The 21656-nt window shown below is 43.5% G+C and overlaps 1 protein-coding gene across 6 annotated transcripts in view; it reads right to left on the bottom strand.

Moving 5' to 3' along the window:
* Positions 1-19476, bottom strand: part of LOC121273285 (signal transducer and activator of transcription 1-like) — a 54010-nt gene extending 34534 nt beyond the window's left edge. The window contains exons 1-5 of one of the 6 annotated variants that reach the window (XM_041180354.1): positions 19246-19476; positions 17402-17473; positions 10566-10697; positions 7942-8086; positions 1194-1292 (exon numbers count right to left, since the gene is read on the bottom strand). In XM_041180354.1, the coding sequence (XP_041036288.1) occupies positions 1194-1292; positions 7942-8086; positions 10566-10696 (375 nt within the window). In that variant the 5' untranslated portion in view covers position 10697; positions 17402-17473; positions 19246-19476. Of the gene's footprint in view, positions 1-1193; positions 1293-7941; positions 8087-10565; positions 10701-17401; positions 17474-19245 lie in introns of those variants that run through there. The other 5 variants (XM_041180355.1, XM_041180353.1, XM_041180352.1 and 2 more) reach the window with 5 other exon arrangements.
* Between the last annotated feature and the right edge of the window lie 2180 nt (positions 19477-21656).

Genomic DNA, 21656 nt, shown 5'->3' on the forward strand with positions numbered 1-21656 from the left:
TTATGGGATATGCTCTCAATCTTTAATTTTAAAGACTCAATGAGCCTAGTGGAGAACAGGGCTGATTTTGTAAAGCAGAATCCCCCATCCAGTCTACTGCTCCCAAATCCAGAATCCCCCAGGGCTCTCTTCTCACCAGGAGGCAAGGGTTTTAACTTAGTTGATACAACACACCCAACCTCCCCAGCCAGCTTTCCTTACATTACCATTATAGACAGGCTTCCACTGTAAGCAGATGGAAGAGGAACATGTGCAACCAGCAGCAAAACTTCTGCAAGGCCTACTCCTAATTCATATGTTTGGAGGTCTGAACATGCAGCATGCAAGTATATCACACGTTGGCAGCTTGCAGTGTTTTTGTTTTCTAATATCAGGGCAAGCAAGCTGCAACAGTAGCATTTCATAATTCTTCAGTAAAATAGGAGCACGCTTGTGCATTTGGAAAGTGCATTAAACAGCTGCCAGGGCGCTGTTTCTTTGTGTGATGCTGGTCCAAACAACTGCAGTGTCGCTAAGGCATCTTGCATAGCGACACTATAAAACAAAGCAACATGAGAACAGGACTTACCTTAGTAACCTACCCAAGACCAGCAAATCATTTTTTCACCTACTAGGTGCTACCGCATTCAGTCTTTCAGTCAGCTCCATTCAGAATGTTCTTCACTGGAGAGTCATCCTCACCTCCAAAATGGCCCATCCTTCTCACAGGGCCTCTTCCAACATCATTTCCAGAGAGATGCCTCATGAAAAGGCGTTGTTCTAACATTTGCGCTTGCTGCAGCTATTCCTTCCCCTTTTCTAGAGCAGGTCAACTTCAAGGCATGCAGTAGCCCTTGAAGCGCTGCTGGCACCAGGTGGCACCCCTGGCTACTGGGTGCACCCAGCACTGTTAACCAGGAACATAGGAAACTCATATATATGTGATCTGACTTCACATCATAGCACGTCAGCTCACTGCACCAAAGACGCACAACAGTGCACCAAGGAACAACAACCCTGGTGTCTTTGCACCAGGACTAGATTATTAGCCCCAGATCACTAATGAACAGCTCATATTGTGAATGATCAGTAGAATGGAAAGTTCCAGATAGGTCTGTCAGTCTGGGTTTCTGAAGAACCATCAAGAGAACAGATCAGCGAATCAATAAATAAATAAACCCATGACTTTCAGTCCTCATTTGCATTCCTCATACCTGCTGATCCTCTACAACAGCGTTTAGTATCTTCCTCTCCTGCTTCAGGCGAGCAGCGACAATCTTTGCCAACAGAACAGGGTTCTCTCCATAACATTCCTAATGAAAGAGAAGCCAAAGCATTAACATAACTACCTATAATACAGGGAGAGGTTCTGTGTTGATTGTGGGTTCCACCTTTTATCTTACAGCACTGAAAGCCATTGGTTTATTGTGCTATGCCAGCTCTTTGAAAGAGAGTTATCCAATTAATCTCTACTCCTGTTTTTCCCAGTACCCCTGCAAATATTTCCTTTTCAAGTATTTATCAAATTCCCTTTTGAAAGTTATTATTGAAAATACTTCTACTGCCCTTTCAGACAACATGTTCCAGATCAACTGGACAGACCATTAAGATGTCCCATTATTATTTCTATTTTGTTTAATTTAAATTGTAGCTGGGCCACAACATTGGTTTTTAGTTATATTTAAAATGGGAACATGTCTGCTTTTTTTTTGGGTCATGTTTCATTTTGTTCTTTTTAGTTCGAAGGCTTGTCAGCAAAGGAAAGAGACATGACAGGAATTCTCCATGATCTGTGACATTTGACGGACAATGTTTTGCTGGGGTGAAGTGGAAGTTGGAGATGGAGTGGTACATAATGAACTCAAAACAGCAGGGAGAGCTTTACTTTCCAGCCACCTGACGTTATAAAAATAATGTTTGCAAGGCTAAGAAAGTTTGGGCTTGACTCAAAAAGGCACTTGCCTATTGGGAGAGACCTGTTATTTTTAGATATTAGTTGCCTGGACCATGTATAATTCTTTCAGCTTTGCGTTATATATTTAGTTAACTTAGGGATGTGGAACTCCAAGATACTGACACACCCACGTTCTTTAATCCAAGGTCCAATTAAAAGACTAAGAATTTGGAAAATCTTGGATTCAGTAAATTAGTAAGATCCTGTCAATTATTAGTCAAAATCCTGGAACTCCCTCCCTAACAGCACTGTTGGTCTACCTACACCACAGGGACTGCAGCGGTTCAAGGCAGCTCACCCCCCACCTTCTCAAGGGCAACTGGGAATGGGCAATAAATGCTGGCCCAGCCAGTGATGCCCACACCCCATGAATTGGGAATTTAAAAAATTCATCTTACGGTATTGCTAGCTTTACCTGATCTGCTTCAATGTTTTTTGCAAGAAAGAATTGGAGGAATTTGGCAGTGAACCTTAAATATAGGATCAAACATTACTATATAGTGCTTTCTTACCTATCAGAAGAGCCAGAAGTATGATGAATACATGTTATTCCAAACTGCTGCCATATTGCCCCACCCTTTCTCCTTTCACATCCTTCCCAAACAAAGCCCAGGCAACACGTACTCACTGGTTTGTCCCGTTTGAATTGCTGAGGCTCAAAGCTTTGAAAAGAGCTGTTCTTAGCGCTGCTGCCTCAGATAAATCCAAAATGAGGACAAAAAATTTGTTTGCATCAGCAATTTGAGATATATATGCACAACTTAATGGGTACAAGGGCTAACTTTCTGGAGCTGTGACCACAACTAGAGCGCTGAGACAAACTGGAATTGCAACATTGCATCAAAAGCCACACCATCAATTTATATTTTAAGATTCAGCAGTGGATGCTCCATACTGTGCCACAGATCTGTAGGATATTGGTTATAATTTCCTAAACAATTTGTGGGAGGTGGAGGGGTGGGATGGTCTTGGAAGAGGGAAAAAAGGAGTCAAGACAGTTCACCTGAATCAAGCACAATGGCCTCCCATTAAAGTGAGGTTCAATGCTAGCAGGTCTAGCTCATCAGTTGTTCACAGAAGGTAGAGGAGAGAGATAATTCCAGAACATTACTTCAAAGAAAAACAGATCAGCAGGATCAGAGAGCCTAAGTTTATTTTTCACTAACTTACAAATTTCGAAGATATTCCAAAGAATTTGCTCAAAACGGTGTTAATTGTTTGGAATGGCCCACCAGATAAACCAGTAGGGCCAAAGGCATTAGGGCTTTGCAAATGCAGTTGGATGCTCAAGATCTGTTAAACAGAGTGCTTTACACACATCAGTTCCTTTGAAACACAGCGACGTTTGTAGGCAAATGCCGCAGCTATATTGCGCACAGCAAAATTCAAACAGCAATGAGCAGCTAATATGTTTTTGTTGGCCTTGATTGAAAGAGGAATTCTGGCTAGGACACTTGGAGAACTCCCCGTTCTTCAGATAGTGCTGCAGGATTCTTTACATCCACCTAATGGGGGTCTCAATTTAACTTTCTTTCAAAAGGCAGTACCTTAAAGCAATGCAACACTCTCTCGGTGCTGCATTGGAACACCAGCCATAATGACACGCTCAAGTACTGAAATTAGGTTGTTGGAAAAAATGTTTCTTTTTTTGCACTTCCTCCAGTGATCCAAAAGTACAATCTCCATGAACTTACAGCTGTGGCTTTCACAACCACTGTGGTCAAAGCTGAAAACACCAGCAATCTGTCCAAACTGGAACTACCATCAGCCAGTTTGAATTGAACTTTTAAAAAACTCAATCAGATTTTTTTTTCTCCTTTCTTATGTAGCTAACGATGCCAGGCACATGATATTTCAATGTAGTCTTTGTTAAAGAGATGAGCCAGTAACAAACATAAAAGATTTGGTAAAATGCAGCAAAAGAACCACAAACAAATACAATAATTCTGAACAGGGCTACCTGTGTACCAATGCAAATTATAAAATTTGCAAACAAGATGACTCCTTCATTTCTTTATTTAAAGCACTCCACCAAATGGGATTTGGCACAAGTTAAGGAAAAATGGTCTGGTAGAATACAGTGCAAGATATACAAGATAGCACATACATGCTTAATGTATGTTTTTTAAATAGCAAGTCCCTGGACATGTTATTTCAATATTTGATCACACAAGTTCAAACAGTCTAGGCTACGTGCAACCACAATAACAGTTGAGATGAGATTGAGAGATTCAAGCACATTAAAATGTCTACTTCCAAGAATACTGTTGAAATAGAATGGAAAAAATCCATTCCCACAAAGATTCACCAGTATACACCAAGAGTCAACAACATATTTCACAAATAACATGCGTGTGTGGGGTGGGAGGGGTTAATGATGATGGGTTACTCAAGCTTGCTATGTCTCCATCATCATCTGAACACATTACTGCTTTGTTACAGGCTGGACTTTGGTCATCTCATACAGTATAAATCACATTTGCTGGGTGGAGTGTCAATGTTCTGTCCCATGGAGTATGGCCAGCTCCCTAGCAACATGGAACTACACTGATGGCAGTCAGTGAGTGGAGTCAAGCAAAAGCCCAAAATCCACAATCTAGGAGATACCTGCCAAATTCACAGCAATAACCAACTAGAATGGATTATTTCTGGGTTGGCCATCTAGATTAACAAAAGGTGTGTGAGTGAATGATCAGTATAAAATTCTTCCCCTTTGGCAAAATATGGAAGAACAGACTCCCTGTGGGTGGATGTGCCATCCTGTGTGGTAGTTATGCATAGAATCTAGGATTTCCTGATCTCTAACACTTACTTCAGGTGTTCCTGAACACTCTCCAGTGACCCCTGCTAAAATATATGCAACTTGGTTTGGGGGGGGTCATATGTAAACAGGTCTTAGCTCGGATTTTTTTTTGGGGGGGGGTGTTGGGGTAGAACTGAGGTTTAGAAAAAGATTATTGCTTAAACAAAAACCCCTAGTAAAATTCATGACGTATCTCTTGTTCTTAATCAAAAACGTTTCAACATTCACAATATTTAGTTCCTATTTCAGATGGTTAGTACTTCCTGTTTTAACAGCAATGAATTCGACTGAAAATTCTCCATTTCCCCATGTAAGTATGTTTTACCCAGCACAGAGAGATCAGACAATTTCATTAAAAACATTTAGTTTCATGCACTGGTCACTCCAACTTTTCATTACTAATGATGGTCTCATCATGGACCTCTTCAGCACCAGGATCAATTTTGCCTCAGTTTCTCACAAGTGCCAAATCACAAACTACCATGTTGATAACAAAATAAAAGGGACTTGATGTTGTAGCTTGTCAGAATGCTCTCCCTTCACCTATGGGACTAGAGTTTCAATCCAACCAGACTGGCAGATATAATCTCAGTCGCGGCCTTATGATTACAAGGGCCCTCTTGTGAAATCATTCTCAGTAGCCTGGATCCATTTCCTAAACAGTCAGAGTTTACAACACAATAGCATAATTTGACACCAAAACATCAGCTTAAAAGGTAACAAGAATGGATACGAGAATAAAAGTGGTTTATTTAACTGTGTCGCTGTGTGTGTATTTTTCTTGTTCATTGAACAGAAGGATATTAGTGCTAAGAAATAAACACTTTCAACTGTCAACTCCAAAGGTTCCAAGACTATGTACAGCAGAACTCCCTTACTTCAATGTACCTCAGTATGACTTCAAAAAAGCACTCTTTAATGCAATGCATTTTCCATGCTAGCCATTCTGTAGCCACAGAATCTGGCAACTACCTAGGTTAAAACAGGCCCAAATATTTCATATAGAACTATTATAGTGAGTTGACAGAGGATACTTTTTTTTAAAAAAAAATTCATTCATGGGTTGTGGGTGTCACTGGCTAGGCCAGCATTTACTGCCCATCCCTAATTGCCCGTGTTCAGAGGGCATTTTTAAGAGTCAACCACATTGCTGTGGGTCTGGAGTCACATGTAGGCCAGACCAGGTAAGGGTGGCAGATTTCCTTCCCTAAAGGGGAAAGAAAGGAGGAAAGATTTCCTTCCCTAAAGGGCATTAGTGAACCAGGTGGGTTTTTGCAATAATTGGCAATGGTTTTGTGGTTTAATTTTTATTGAATTCAAATTCCACCATCTGCCGTGGTGGGATTCAAACCCAGGTCCCTAAAGCATTACCTTGGGTGTCTAGAATACTAGTCTAGTGACAATACCACTATACCACCAACACCTCTCCTCATATTTACCCCATCAGTCTGGACTGGGTTTGAACCCAGAATCTAAAGATCAGTGCCCAACCCACTACACCACCCAGTCTCTGGGGGACCTTCAAGGTGGTGTTGATGCACTATATGGTGGAAGTTTGAGCACATTCTGCAGCCAGTAAGAAGGGAAAGTTATTGAAGACCACTCTCTCATCTTCTGGCAGCTGATCAGAGCAGCACTGCTAGAGGCCTGGGAGCAGAATTGGTACAAAATAATTGAGACTGAGGATATGAGTGTAAAACAAAACTACAATTACCTTCTGGAATTCCCAGCATCCAGTTGTTAACAAAGACTAACAAGTTAACTCAGATCCTACAACTGTGCTTGTACTTAATTCTCTCCTCCCATTTTCACTCTTTTCCCTCCTGAGGTTTGGTTCCACGTACCTGTGGTACCACATTTAAGTGACCATTCCTAATGGTCAAATGGAGACTAGTATTGATAGGCTAATCAATCACAGTCAAGCCTGACCCAGTTCTTGCTGTGACTCCAATACAGGCCAGGAAAATAGCATTTAAAAGCACTAATCTTGGCTGAATTCTCTCATTTTTTTGCCTCTTGGCTGAATTCTCTCATTTTTTTGCCCAGGGAAACAGTGGCCAATTAGAACACTCCTACAACACTGAGGCAGGTTGCAGCACCCATAAAAATCAACATCAGCTGAAATCAGCTAACAGACACCAGAAATCAAATCTGCAGCCTTGCTGCTCTGTATGGTGCAGTTTCAGTTTGGACACTGAGTTATCAGGTGGACTCCATGATACTTCAAGTGGTTGTATAACTAGAAACGAAAGACATTTTTTAAAAAATGAACACAGATCTTTTCAGTTGGTCCTCACAGACATGTCTACTTATCTTTGCAAGTCCAAGGAAACTATCTGCAAGGCCACATGATACAGCAGGGGATGCCTTCAATAATATGCATCCTGCTTCAGAGCACAGGAGCAAAAGAAAGTGTAGAATTGAGATTCCCAATGTCTACCAGAGAGCAGGGACCATCAACTGGCAGAATCACATCTGGGCTGTCTCTAGCACCTTCTGTTAGCCAGCCGCAGAGTCACTGCTCACAGCCTGGGAGCAGTCCTTGCATTCCATTTTCTTGGTTGAAGGAGTTATTCAAGCTAATGGGATAAAAGTGTAAAAAAGGAACAGAGAGGGTGGAAGAAACTCACTCAAACATGTCCTTGAAAGAATAGTTTCAGCTCCCACAATATCGCAGTTGGAACTGCATACAGACCAGACTATCCCATTCTGTGTGGAGTTAGCTGATCACAATTCAGGTGACAATTGGGACATTTCAACTGAATAAGGGCACAGTCTTGGTTGCCATCCAGCAACCGCAGCTGGAAAATTGCACGGGTGTTGAGCTAGGATAGGTTCAGTCTCAGCTGTGATACGTGCTTCCCAGTCAAATAGCCGGTCAATATTCACTACCTAAGTAACCATGCTTGGTATGTGAACCAAGACAAAGTACTGGAGGACAACCAAGGTGAATGGAAGGGCAGTTCAGTAGAAATCAACACTTTCAGGAGAAGAAAGAGGGAGGGGAAAATGGTGAACAAATCAGAAAAGAAAAACAAACACCTGGAAGAAAAAGTACCTTCAGAAGCCAAAAACTCTTCTTTAGCACTGTAGCTCTAAACATCTTCTCAGTATCATTCTGTTCCAGATGACAAGTAATTAGACAGCAGCCAGTTTGAATTATACAGTATATATAAGCAACTGTAGAATTTAAGCTGTACAATACCTGCATATTTTGCCTGTATTTCTTGAAGTTGTGCTGACATACAAACTTCTTCTCCTGCATAAAGCGGCTGTACTGATTGTTGACTTGGTCCAACAGATTTTGGTAGTGGATGGTGGCCAGTGAATAATTTGTTATAGCCTTCTCCCTAAGAAATATAACAAAAGAGCATGTTTTGCTCCATTTGAAAATTGCATGCACTCATCACCCACACAGTTTCACTGTCTCAGCAAACTTTGGCTCCCTTCTTGTCATGGGCCATCCCTTATAAAGAACATGGGCAGGTGGGAAAGCTGTCACCTCTGCCAGTATTGCTCCTTCTGCTGCTTGTGAGCACCTGGAGGCTATTTGCTCAGAATGCCAAGATCGCAAACCTACATCCCGTCACTTCGTAGCACAGTATGTTGGGAGTTTGACAGGACTACGCTCCACCGTCAGGACTGTTTGAGGAGAACAATCAAAGGTGATTGACTTGAGAAATTGCTCCCCACAAATCTCTTCACTCATCCCGTATAGGTGCCAACTATTGATATTTCACCCAAGATCCCACATTTCACGCAACCCAGGAAGTGAGCGATCACAGCAATGACAACATGCAGGTTAAATCACCTGCCACTGCTCACTGTCTGAGCTCAAACAAGGATGGCCACTTGGGGAAAAAGGCTAGTGGCATCCAGAGCTGTACCCCAGCTTAAACCAGCATCTGCAGGAGGAGAGATAAACTGGGGGAGAAGGGAAGCAATTTTAAAATTCTATTTTTTTTTTAAATTAAGAAAATAGGAATGATGTAGAAAAACTCAGTCAGCAGTCAGCCAGACACATTTCAGGCTAATAACCAGTTTTAACCACATTATCAACAAGTGAGAAATTAGCATAGTATGCACAAACAATGATTTGTTTACTATTTTTATTACATGACTAAAGTATTTCTTAATATTTACTGCCCATAGATCTCCCAGGATGATAGACTGTACTCTGATCATGTGCTTCAACAACTGCATCCCGTATATGTGTCAATAACTACAGCCTAGGGCCACTCATCCTCCTAGTTTCCCTGGGTTCAATTCTTCCCGAGAGGGTCTAGTTAAATAAAAAAACAACGGTGATGAGAATCTCCAGGCATAAACCTGCATGCTAGTGCCATCTGGTACTAATGCTCAGGACCAAGCGTGCTTTGCATTATTCTATAAAACCACAGGCAGGAAACATCAGAACAAATTTGGATATCATTCCACACATCTTAGTAGTTCTTGGCCTCTTATAAAAAGCTGCTGCAACATGTGCAGGCATGGCACCAGAGTGGTGGTGTGCAGGCTTGGAGCCATATTCTCCTTAGAGTTCCTCATTGCTGCTTCAAAAGGCCTGGTACCTGACAGGAAAGGAGGGGTTGGGAGGGAAGAAAAGGTTGGACTCGGTCACTGAGACCAAGTGAACTGCGCACGTAACCATAGACGTATTTGGCTGTCGATGAGTTTGGGTTTAATATCTGTTGTGGGCCAGTATGGAAAGGAAAAGGATGCAGAATCTGGGCTTCAGAGTTACAGTCAGAGATTTTTCCCATAGCTCCCAGCTGCATTCCAACTGAGCTTTCTGTAGAAATACCTGGTTTACAACAACTGAGCCAAAGCAAGTGATTCAGAAAGTCATTTGGGCAGGATATACATGCTGTTGATTTAACTGAATGAAAAAGGGTGACGGATTCCTGTAGCTCATGGTAAATGAATAATTATTGTAACTCATTTTGCACAATCTCCGCGACTGCATTTTTTAAAAAGTTTAATTACAATTTCTAACTCAACCAGCTAACATTATCTGGACTGGAGTGTAAAGCAAACAACTTAACCCCACACATCTGCTAAAGCTATGCTACCCTGGTTACAGACATCGGAAAGTGGACAAGAGTCCCATAATTGATTTCCTTCTCTCGGAGGCCCAAACCAGAATGACTAGCTAAGACTGCTAACTCACTGGGTACTGGCTGCATTCCACCACCTTGCCAACCACAAAATGTAATGTTCTACACTGCACTTCAGATAGCAGCACCTACAAATCATTTAACACAATTTATTAGAATGCAACAAGTTTCAATCAAAATGGCTTTTTAGCCCATTTAATCACAATCTTCCAGGAGGCCAATCCTACTGCCCATCCGTTGTAACTTTTTGATGCTTACTTGAACAGGCAGGCAAAAAGTCACTTTGTGTAGTTCAACAAGAACAGTCTCTCTGACAATGCAGCAACTCTCCAAGACTGCATTTGAGTACCTACATAGACCCTGAGCTCAAACCTTAGTGTGGAATTCCAACCCACAAAGGCCTGAGTCAAGAGTGCAACCTAACAACTCAGTCACATTCAAAAACAAAATGCTCCCTTTTGGCAAATTTGACCTCTCCATGTCATCCATGGGCAAGAGCTCACAATCACAAGTGTGCCAGAACAGAGGCCAGGCAGATCTAGGCCAGAGATGAAGGAGAGGAAAAAAAATGTGTAGTGATCCCTCCCCAGTCAGCTTCATAAAAGTAGTTAAGAGGCATTGGGAGGAGTGCAGGTGAAGCATATAAACACAGGAAAAGCAGTGTGGTGTTCACTTAAATAGAAAATGATGGTTTCTTTATGATTTAACATACCAGTCTTGAGTTTCAATCCAATGAGAAAGATATTCCCGAACATCCATGGGAAAGCTTTCATCTTGGTACAGAACATGCAGCTGCTCCAAGTACTTTGTATCCTGTTGTTTCAGGGTCTCCCACTGACTCATGCTGCTGGGAAAAAAAAACTATTTGCATCAACCAAGGATCAACTTCAGTGAATCAAATACACTATAGAACTTGGCAGCACTAGCATCACAATGCCTTCTTTTGGCTAATAAAATGTTTTTTGAGCCTGGTCAGGACAAGTGACATTCGGTGCTACTGTTCCACAGCACTAATGTTAACATTGAGCACAGCCAGATCAGGTATAGCACAAGCTGGACACAAAGCACAGCTGCTTCTACACTGCTCCAATGCACCTTCAGCCCCTCCCCTCAAACTCCGACCTCAAGAGTGCCTCTACTGCTTTTGTATGACATCTCTATTTCCTCATACCAGCCCTCATTATGGGCTGTGAGAGAGACTGCCAAACTAGTTTTGCGCTCAAGACTTGACTCCATAACTAATCAGGTTGGGGATGCCCCAGCACTATTTTCTCCTAGGACATTTTCATAATGTCATCCATTACTTTGGAGTGGATGAGAATCCAAATCTCAGAAATAAAACAACAATCTGCCTGAAGCCCAGGAAGCCACCATAATTCAAGATTTTATTTGTGCCTTCTGTTTTCCTGTATCCTACACTGCCTTCAACATTATACACAACCAAACTGCTTCCTTAAAAGAAACAGGAACCCTTTCCTCCCTCTTTTACATGCTTAAAACCTATTACATCCCTAACTTTCCCTAGTTTTGATGAATGGTCATTGATCTGAAATGTTAACTCTGGTTTTCTCTCTATGAATGCTGCCTGACCTGCTGAGTATTTCAAGCATCTTCTGTTTTTGTTACAGGAAAGGAATTGTTTAGGTAAACAGCACCTGGAAGATAAAACCTCAGCCATCGTGACAGTCTCTTTCTTTAGCACAAAATCAAATAAGGTTTTCTGACTGTGTTTCAGCCTGTTCAAACACTGACTTTTAATGGTCAGTGATTCAGCCAAAGTCACCCACGGCTCCAAGTTATCCAATGCTATGATGCCTCTCATCGTTAAATAGCCCATTAGCTATTGTTTCATTGAGTGCCACTAAAATAATGCTTTGGCAGCTGCCAGCATCTATGGAATTGTACCTCAATGTAAATCAACAGATTCAAGAGAGGCAAGAAAATTGAGTAATATAAAAAAAATGCCAACCCTTCAGACAGTAGAGGAATGCATTGACTCAGTATGAATATGTAGGCAACTCCCATGCTAAGCTACATGATTATTCTGCATGAACACTTAAGTTTTACCCTCCAACAAGAGACTCAATCTTTCAAATCTTGTCACTGGACAACCACTCATCTTGGACTGAGTGCCCAATGCCATCTCCCAAAAGGCTAAGCATCATCCCTTTCATTAAAAAGTGCACATTTGCCAGCTTTCTTGCCCAGTAAGAGATATCACTAAATATGATACAGTTAAAGTGACACATGGCTCAACTTGCTCAAAACTTTACTTCTATCATCCACCACCATCCCACCCCCACATGGAGACCATGCCCCTTTAAATCAGAAAGGTAAAACAAAGCAGTTGTATGACAGACATATGGTACAATGTAGAAAAAAATCAGAAACTCTGATGAAGGGTCAATGACCTGAAACATTAACTCAATTTTTCTCTCTCCACAGATGCTGCCTGACCTGCTGAGTATTCCTAACACAATCAGGATTGTTTAGCAGGTGTTGTCTAATCGCAGAATTGCCAGATATGCCTGTGTGAAGCCAGATATTTAGGCTGTACGTCCCAATGATTGGCAGATCATATCAAACATCACATCCCTTTGGCTGTTTGCAACAAGTACTGACCGTACCCGACCAGCCCATGCTTGCAAAACTCAAAACATAACGTCCAACATTAGATGTGGTTGTGACTGGACAACACCTGCTAAACAATCCTGATGATGCTAAGAATTATACTAAAAACCAATTTAAGATCGCCAGTCCTGCTTGGAGTGTGGCTCACTTACACATGCTAGAAGTCACATATATTTACACACAGAGCCCTGTCCTTTGCTGACAGAAGGAACATGGCCACTCTTGGCACTTTTTCAACTAAACAGAAACTTAGGAAACAGTAATTCCCCAGGGCAATGTCTTGACCAGAGTTGACCTACCAGGTTTGAATTTGAACAAAACTGAGCAGGTAACTGTTCCATGTTGCATTCTCCATGGCAATACCTTGCCAGCTAATCAGCACTCTTCCCATGCAGTACAAATTGTCGTTCCCCCATTACTGTTGGAAAATTCTTGCAAGCTATCCTAATGAGTACTTTGACAGCAAGTCTCTTTTTTCAGCATTACTCAAGTTCAGTACTGCCAATTGGCCAAAGATACATGTCCTACATCAGGATGGTGTGAGATTTGGAGGGGAACTTGCAGGTGGTGTTCCCATGCAACTGTTGTTCTTGTTCTTCTAGATGGTGAAGTCCCAGGTTTGGGAGATACTGCAGTACATCCCACAGATTGTACACACAGTGCCCCTGTAGTCAAGAGAGTGGCTGTTTAGGCTACTGAGTGAAGTGCTGATCAAGCAGGCTGCTGCTTTGACCTGTTGATGTAAATTGTTGGAGCTGCATCCATCCAGGCAAGTGCAGAGTGTACCCTACCCCTACCTCTAACTATCATACTGTGAAGAATCTGCATTTTTATGCAAGAGCCTTCAGGTTTGTGGGAGTACAGGCTTTCTTCCTCTTCGCATTTACAACAGTGGTTCTGGTTATACAGATTATAAACATGCTCCACCCAATTTAAGGCAACATGAGATCACTATACTAACAAGTTTTGATTAGAAACTTCTCTTGGCCAAAAGCAGATATTTGCATAACTTAATTAAAACTCATAAGCTTGACTTGAAAATGCTTTTTTTGACGCAAGTTAAATTTTCTAGAAGAATGAAGAACTAGCAGATAATTTTCAGACCTACAAGTCAGTGGGACAGATCAGTTCTGCAATGAACAAATGGCAAAATACTGCAAGTGCAGGAGATCTGAAATGACTCACCAGATCAAGCAGGAGCTGTGGAGAGGGGAGGGTAGAGTCAACATTTCAGCTCTTTTATCATTTGCCTGATTTTACAGCCTTCATAGGACGGGGAGGAGAGAGGGCATCACAGATGACTGATGCACATTTGACACTGGAAGTCCCAGCTGATTATTTTTCAGTCCCATGCATGCCTTTTGTCAACACGGTGGTAGGGAACTACATGTTAAGCACGATTTTTCTGACATTTGACACATTAAGCTTTATTTATTGCTCCCAAAAAACACTTTCTGGCCTGAGAATTCTGTTGTGTATTAGGAACTTATCGTTGAACTTAAACGGGTTTTACTGATGCAAACTCAGCCTCACTACTTTGCCAAATGTATTTACAGTTTTATTTTGTAAACCATTAGTTTTACACACATTAGCAAATGGCTGGTGCACTAGAAAATAACTCCTTCACCTGTCAGCCATGGCTCAGTGGGTCTTGTCTCTGGTAGGTTGTGGGTTCAAGTCTCATTCCAGAGATTTGAGCATGATAATCTCGGCTGCCACTCCAGTGCTGCACTGTTGATAAGATGTTAAAACAAGGCCCTGTCTATTCTCTTGCGGATGTAAAAGATCTCACATTACATTACTGATTGAGGAAGCTTGCTATGTGCAAATTGGCTGCCATGTTTCCTACATTAACAGTGACTACACTTCAAAAATAGTTCATGGCTGGGACATCCTGAGATCATGAAAGGTGCTCATTAAATGTAAGTTTCTGTCAGGCTACCTGGCTGCCTTTCTGTCTAGTTTGGGATGAGAGGTTTTAATCTTGTGCAACATCAAGGTTGAGTACTGCAAACTGCCAACAGTTCCCAGACAGGTTTTTCTGGTTGGCATGAACTGGTATTTTAGTAATCTCACTTGGAGAGCCAAAGATGGTTGGAGTGAGAAATGGTAATGTGATACTGGTGCTGTTCCAGTTACAGGTCCAATTGTGACACCCTTTCTCCTCCCCTCCCATCATTCACTTTACGGAGTAGCACATAAGGAATGGTCACTTGAATGAGTGACAAGAGGGCTACTGGTATCTGTGGAGTTGTGCCCCAGTAAGGAGGTCTTAAGGAGAGGGGAAGGATAAGCGAAGGAAAGAAGTCTTTTATGGAATTGGAAATATGAACTTGGACCCTAGGCCTAGGTTTTGCCTCTCTTCCACCCTGTTCTCCTCTTCACTCCTAAATTTTTTGTAGCCTTCTGATGTCAGGCTAATTCAGAACCTCAATTCTCAAGGAGGAAACAGTAGCAAATGGGGGGAAAAAAATCTACCTCATGGGATATTCAAGATTAAAACAGCAGACAAAAATTTCTTTGAAGCATACCACCAAACTAAGGAAACACCGAAAATGTTTTTGAAGTGGTTTGAATGTTACAATACATTAAATTCCAAGTGTCACAAGTTGAAATACTGTATTTGTGCTTTCCTGAACACCTTGCTTGCTCTTAATACTGGGAGCATCAAGAGATAAGCAACAGTTGAGGGGGCATTAGGGTTTGTGTGTGAAATCATGGTTCAAGTTCAAATTGCACTATTGTAAGTTGCAAAATTTAATTCAATAAATCGTGGAATTTGTTGCCTCGCACCAGGAAAAATGGTCACAAAGTCTGCCAAACTGTTGGGGAAAAAAACACAACTGGTTTGCCAGTGTCCTTTAGGGATGCGAATCTGCCACTTCTATAGCCTGGGCCTTGCTGCCTCACTGTGACTCCAGTCCAACACCATGTGCTTGACTCTCAATGCCCTCAGGATAAACAGAGATGGGCAATAAATGTGGCCCTATCAGTGCAACCCACCACCACCGAAGAATAATTTTATTTCTAAAATGGCTATGACAATAAGACAAACATGTAGTTTAGCAACATTTTGGATAAATGGAACACTAACCAGGTGTTTGTTCCTTCATTAAAAGTTAATGATATGGATAAAGTTACAGGATTAATTTTATAGGTGGAGAAAAAAAGACAGAAGCATGCTATATAATAAACTGAATTCAGAATGTAAATTGGTCAAATTCACAGATGTTACTAAACAGCCAAAGAATTAAATATCGATTTTTTGATTGACACTCCATCCACCACCTTAAACATTCATTTCCTCCACCACCGACGCACATTGGTGGCAGTGTGTGTACAGTCTACAAGATGCATTGCAGCAACTCACCAAAACACCTTCGACAGCACCTTCCAAACCCACGACCTCTACCATCTAGAAGGACAAGGGCAGCAGACACATGGGGAACACCACCACCTGCAAGTTCCCCTCCCAGCCACTCACCATCCTGGCTTGGGAATATATCAGCCGTTCCTTCATTGTGGCTGGATCAAAATCCTGGAACTCCCTCCCTAACAGCACTGTGGGTGTACCTACACCAGATGGGCTGCAGCGGTTCAAGGCAGCGGCTCACCCCCCCCAAGGGCAATTAGAGATGGGCAATAAATGCTGCCAGTGACGCCAACATCACATGAATGAATAAAAAGAAAAATATTTGAGTGAAGTAGATGAATTCCATTCAGATGAAATAAATGCAAGGTATTGCTTTAAAAAAATTGGAAAACATACTTAAATGATGCTAAATTAGATAAGAGGAGAGGCAGAAAGGAGATCAGGAAATGATGTGGATGGATTCTGCTTTGACAATGTACAGTCACAACAAAAAACAAAGAATGCAGTGCAATATAGCCAAATCAGCAAAGTACAAAATCAAGGCTACTAGAGAGTACTGTGCCCTGCTCAACAAGACAACAACTAAGCCCAGGAAGTGGTGCAGAAAAGTGTCACAAAATTTATCCAGTGTTCGAGTGTCACCACTTTACAGTTAATCAGCAACATAAACCCAGAGTTGGCAGGGTACGAAGAGAGGCCCAGGCACATATGCAGAGTCAGTGAAGACAGCGTTGTACTTAACTATTATGTTCTCTCCTTCCCTTTCTATTCACCCCATAACTAGGCCACTTGCCAACAACCACAGGCTTCCATATGCAGAAGGCATATTTGAACAAAGCACTGGAGGCAGAACCTAACAAAAGTCAGCACAAGGGAAGAAAAATTATGAAACAAGCCATTTCCCCTCTTGTGCTGCACTTTGGCTCAACTATCCAGTGCCTTGTCCAAATGCACAAAATAAACTTCCATCAGGAAACTTTGTTGTCGGGTATATAAAAAAATTCTAGATGTTGCAAGGAAGAAATTTGTTTCTGTCAGCATATACTTCAAAGCGCAGGTTTATCATATGGGACTCTGGGTAGTATAGCAGCCCTGCTGGCATTGCTGTACATAAACTAAGTTTGTTGCTTAAGACTGAAGATTATTTTGTTGCAACCCATAGGGCACCAAGGATCCTGAACATAATGGACAAAAGTAAACTGCTCAGATCAAACTCAATGAGCTACTTACAGCACAAGGTACAATAACAAGAAACATGCCACATGCTTGCTAAGGGCTGCCAATATAAGTTAAGCTTTTCTTTAAGCAAAATAACAGATTTTTAAAAAAGTTGTTCTTCACATTTTTACATTCTTGCCTGGGAGAAGAGCGTGAAGTAGTTATGATAAACATGTGAATGCACCTTCAAAGTCCCAAAACAACCTTATCACAGCACATAAGAGTGGTTAGTCCTATATGGCGGGAGGATTTTATTGGGGTGCCCACCAGATTATTTACATCCTGCTAGATGTCAGCCCAGAATTCAGTACTGCAGTTCCACTCACCAGGACTCAAACTTGACACCTTCTGATCCAAGAGTAGGAATGTTAAACCACTTATGCAAAAACTCACTATACCTACCAAAGAAAATATTGTATTTAAAATTATCCACCCAGATTATATACACACTGCATATTCATCATAATGAATTTAGTGAAAAGAGGATAAATTTTAAAATGATTGTTGGAAACCAGCAATCAGTAAAATTCCACAAACGTTGCAAAGATATAAAGCACTGACTGGAGGCACTCAAGGAGCTCCAATGGGTGTCTAGTCAGCTGACAGATTAAAATATCAGAACAGACAAGGCAACAAGTGTCATTGCTACTTCCCAGGAAGGCAAGCAATGTTCCTCACTACTCTCAACAACTGCCTGCATTTATCTAGTGTCTTTACTAAACATTAAACATCACAGGGTGCTGAAAACATAATCAACAAAATCCAACACTGAGCTACATAAGGCAACATTAGGACAGGGGACCAAAAGCTCAGTCAAAGAGGTTGGCTTCAAGAAGCATCTTGTAAGAGTACAAAGAGGTGGAGAAGTTCAGGGAGGGAATTCCAGAGCTCAGGCTCCAGGCAGCTGAAGGCACAGTTGTAGGGGGCTGGGGGAGGTGGCAGAGCTAGGGAGGGTGGTAGGGGGCTGGGGGAGGTGGCAGAGCTAGGGAGGGTGGTGGGGGGCTGGGGGAGTTTACAGAGATAGGAAGGGGTGTAGGGGGCTGGAGGAGGTTACAGAGATAGGGAGGGTTGTAGGGGGCTGGAGGAGGTTACAGAGATAGGGAGGGGTGTAGGGACTGGAGGAGGTTACAGAGATAGGGAGGGTTGGAGGGACTGGAGGAGGTTACAGAGATAGGGAGGATTGTAGGTGCCAGAGGAGGTTACAGAGATAGGGAAGGTTGTAGGGGCTGGAGCAGGTTACAGAGATAGGGAGGGTTGTAGAAGGTTACAGAGATAGGGAAGGTTGTAGGGGGTGGAGGAGGTTACAGAGATAGGGAAGGTTGTAGGGACTGGAGGGGGTTACAGAGATAGGGAGGGGTGTAGGGGCTGGAGGAGGTTACAGAGATAGGGAGGGGTGCAGGGGCTGGAGGAGGTTACAGAGATAGGGAGGGGTGTAAGGGCTGGAGTAGGTTACAGAGATAGGGAGGGTTGTAGGGGCTGGAGAAGGTTACAGAGATAGGGGGGTTGTAGGGACTGGAGGAGGTTACAGAGATAGGGAGGGTTGTAGGGACTGGAGGAGGTTACAGAGATAGGGAGGGGTGTAGGCCTGGAGGAGGTTACAGAGATAGGGAGGGTTGTAGGGGGCTGGAGGGGGTTACAGAGATAGGGAGGGGTGTAGGGGCTGGAGGAGGTTACAGAGATAGGGAGGGGTGTAGGGGCTGGAGTAGGTTACAGAGATAGGGGAGTTGTAGGGCCTGGAGGAGGTTAGAGATAGGGAGGGTTGTAGGGACTGGAGGAGGTTACAGAGATAGGGGAGTTGTAGGGCCTGGAGGAGGTTACAGAGATAGGGTGGGTTGTAGGGGGTGGAGGAGATTACAGAGATAGGGAGGGGTGTAGGGGCTGGAGGAGGTTACAGAGATAGGGAGGGTTGTAGGGGCTAGAGGAAGTTACAGAGATAGGGAAGGGTGTAGGGGCTGGAGGAGGTTACAGAGATAGGGAGGGGTGTAGGGAATGGTGGAGGCTACAGAGAGATTACGAAGAAAGGGAGAGTGGGAGAAGAGATGCAAGGGATTTGAAAACTAAGATGAGAATCAGATCAATCTAAGTTTATTTGCCACACAATTATTGTGTATGAAGTTAAATTAATGAGGAAACACCAATGAGACTTAAATTTAGAAAGCTGTTGCCTTACCTGAACTCCTCTGCTCAAAGTTAGAAATTGAAAATATGTGAAAGCTATATTCTGTAATCGGAACCCAGTTCGCAGTTGTTAATGTGGCGGCTTTTGTTGGATGTGTTACACTTACTGAGTTACATTGTAACTGTAATATTTACTGGGTCCAAATCGCAAACGCAACACAGACGAAAGCCAACAACTCGATAACCCCCAACCGCACACTATCATCAAACCAGCGCATATCCCACCCTTCTAAATGCATTTAACGGTTATCCCACCGTTTATTGGCGTAGGCAAACATCAGTCATTCAGATGTCGCACCGCCCCCCATGTTGACCGGCCACAAAAACGAACAAACAAAAAAATCCGCCAGTTTACTGTTCAGTGCTCCTGTCACTCTGGGAGAATGGCATACTGCGATTGGCTGGGATCATGTGATCTGATCGCGCGGAGGGAGGGAGGACTCGTGGGAAGAGCGGCATCACCGACGTGCCAGCACAAGCAGCTGATTTCGAAGAAATTGCGTCAGGCGCAAGCCGTGCGTGTGACGTCCAAGGCATTTGAGGTGTTACGCTTGAAGGGACGTAAAATCAATATTCAGTTTGGCGCCAGCAGTTAATGTGGCGTGCGACCAGGAAATAATGCGAAATATTCTATCTGAGAGAATGTATGCTTTGTCAAAGGCAGCATTTATTGCCCATCCCTAATTGACCCCTTGATAAGCTGTGGGTGAGCCGCCGTCTTAAGCCGCTGCAGGCCCCAGTGGTGTAGGTACACCCACGGCGCTGTTAGGGAGGGAGTTCCAGGATTTTGTCCCTGTGGTGTAGGTACACCCATGTTGCTGTTAGGGAGGGAGTTCCAGGATTTTGTCCCGTGTGGTGTAGGTACACCCACAGCGCTGTTAGGGAGGGAGTTCCAGGATTTTGTCCGTGTGGTGTAGGTACACCCACGGCGCTGTTAGGGAGGGAGTTCCAGGATTTTGTCCGTGTGGTGTAGGTACACCCATGGCGCTGTTAGGGAGGGAGTTCCAGGATTTTGTCCGTGTGGTGTAGGTACACCCACAGCGCTGTTAGGGAGGGAGTTCCAGGATTTTGTCCGTGTGGTGTAGGTACACCCACGGCGCTGTTAGGGAGGGAGTTCCAGGATTTTGTCCCGTGTGGTGTAGGTACACCCACGGCGCTGTTAGGGAGGGAGTTCCAGGATTTTGTCCCTGTGGTGTAGGTACACCCATGGCGCTGTTAGGGAGGTAGTTCCAGGATTTTGTCCCGTGTGGTGTAGGTACACCCACGGCGCTGTTAGGGAGGGAGTTCCAGGATTTTGTCCCTGTGGTGTAGGTACACCCATGTTGCTGTTAGGGAGGGAGTTCCAGGATTTTGTCCGTGTGGTGTAGGTACACCCATGTTGCTGTTAGGGAGGGAGTTCCAGGATTTTGTCCGTGTGGTGTAGGTACACCCATGTTGCTGTTAGGGAGGGAGTTCCAGGATTTTGTCCGTGTGGTGTAGGTACACCCATGTTGCTGTTAGGGAGGGAGTTCCAGGATTTTGTCCGTGTGGTGTAGGTACACCCACGGCGCTGTTAGGGAGGGAGTTCCAGGATTTTGTCCGTGTGGTGTAGGTACACCCATGTTGCTGTTAGGGAGGGAGTTCCAGGATTTTGTCCGTGTGGTGTAGGTACACCCACGGCGCTGTTAGGGAGGGAGATCCAGGATTTTGTCCCGTTTTGTGAAGGTACACCCACAGTGCTGTTAGGGTGGGAGTACCAGGATTTTGTCCCTGTGGTATAGGTATACCCATGGCGCTGTTAGGGAGGGAGTTCCAGGATTTTGTCCATGTGGTTTAGGTACACCCATGGTGCTGTTAGGGAGCGACTTCCAGGATTTTGTCCGTGTGGTGTAGGTACACCCACGGTGCTGTTAGGGAGGAAGTTCCAGGATTTTGTCCCTGTGGTGTGGGGACACCCACAGCGCTGTTAGGGAGGGAGTTCCTGGATTTTGTCCGTGTGATATAGGTACACCCACGGTGCTGTTAGGGAGGGAGTTCCAGGATTTTGTCCCGTGTGGTGTAAGTACACCCACGGCGCTCTTACGGAGGGATTTCCAGGATTTTGTCCGTGGGGTGTAGGTACTCCCATGGTGCTGTTAGGGAGGGAGTTTCAGGATTAGGTCTCTGTGGTGTAGTTACACCGACGGCGCTGTTAGGGAGGGAGTTCCAGGATTTTGTCTGTGTGGTGTAGGTACACCCACAGCGCTGTTAGGGAGGGAGTTCCAGGATTTTGTTCCTGTGGTGTAGGTACACGCACGGTGCTGTTAGGGTTGGAGTTCCAGGATTTTGTCCGTGTGGTGTAGATACACCCACGGCGCTGTTAGAGAGGGCGTTCCAGGATTTTGTCCGTGTGATGTAGGTACACCCACGGTGCTGTTAGGAAGC

Source organism: Carcharodon carcharias, chromosome X (assembly GCF_017639515.1).
Source record: "Carcharodon carcharias isolate sCarCar2 chromosome X, sCarCar2.pri, whole genome shotgun sequence".
NCBI classification, from domain to species: domain Eukaryota; kingdom Metazoa; phylum Chordata; class Chondrichthyes; order Lamniformes; family Lamnidae; genus Carcharodon; species Carcharodon carcharias.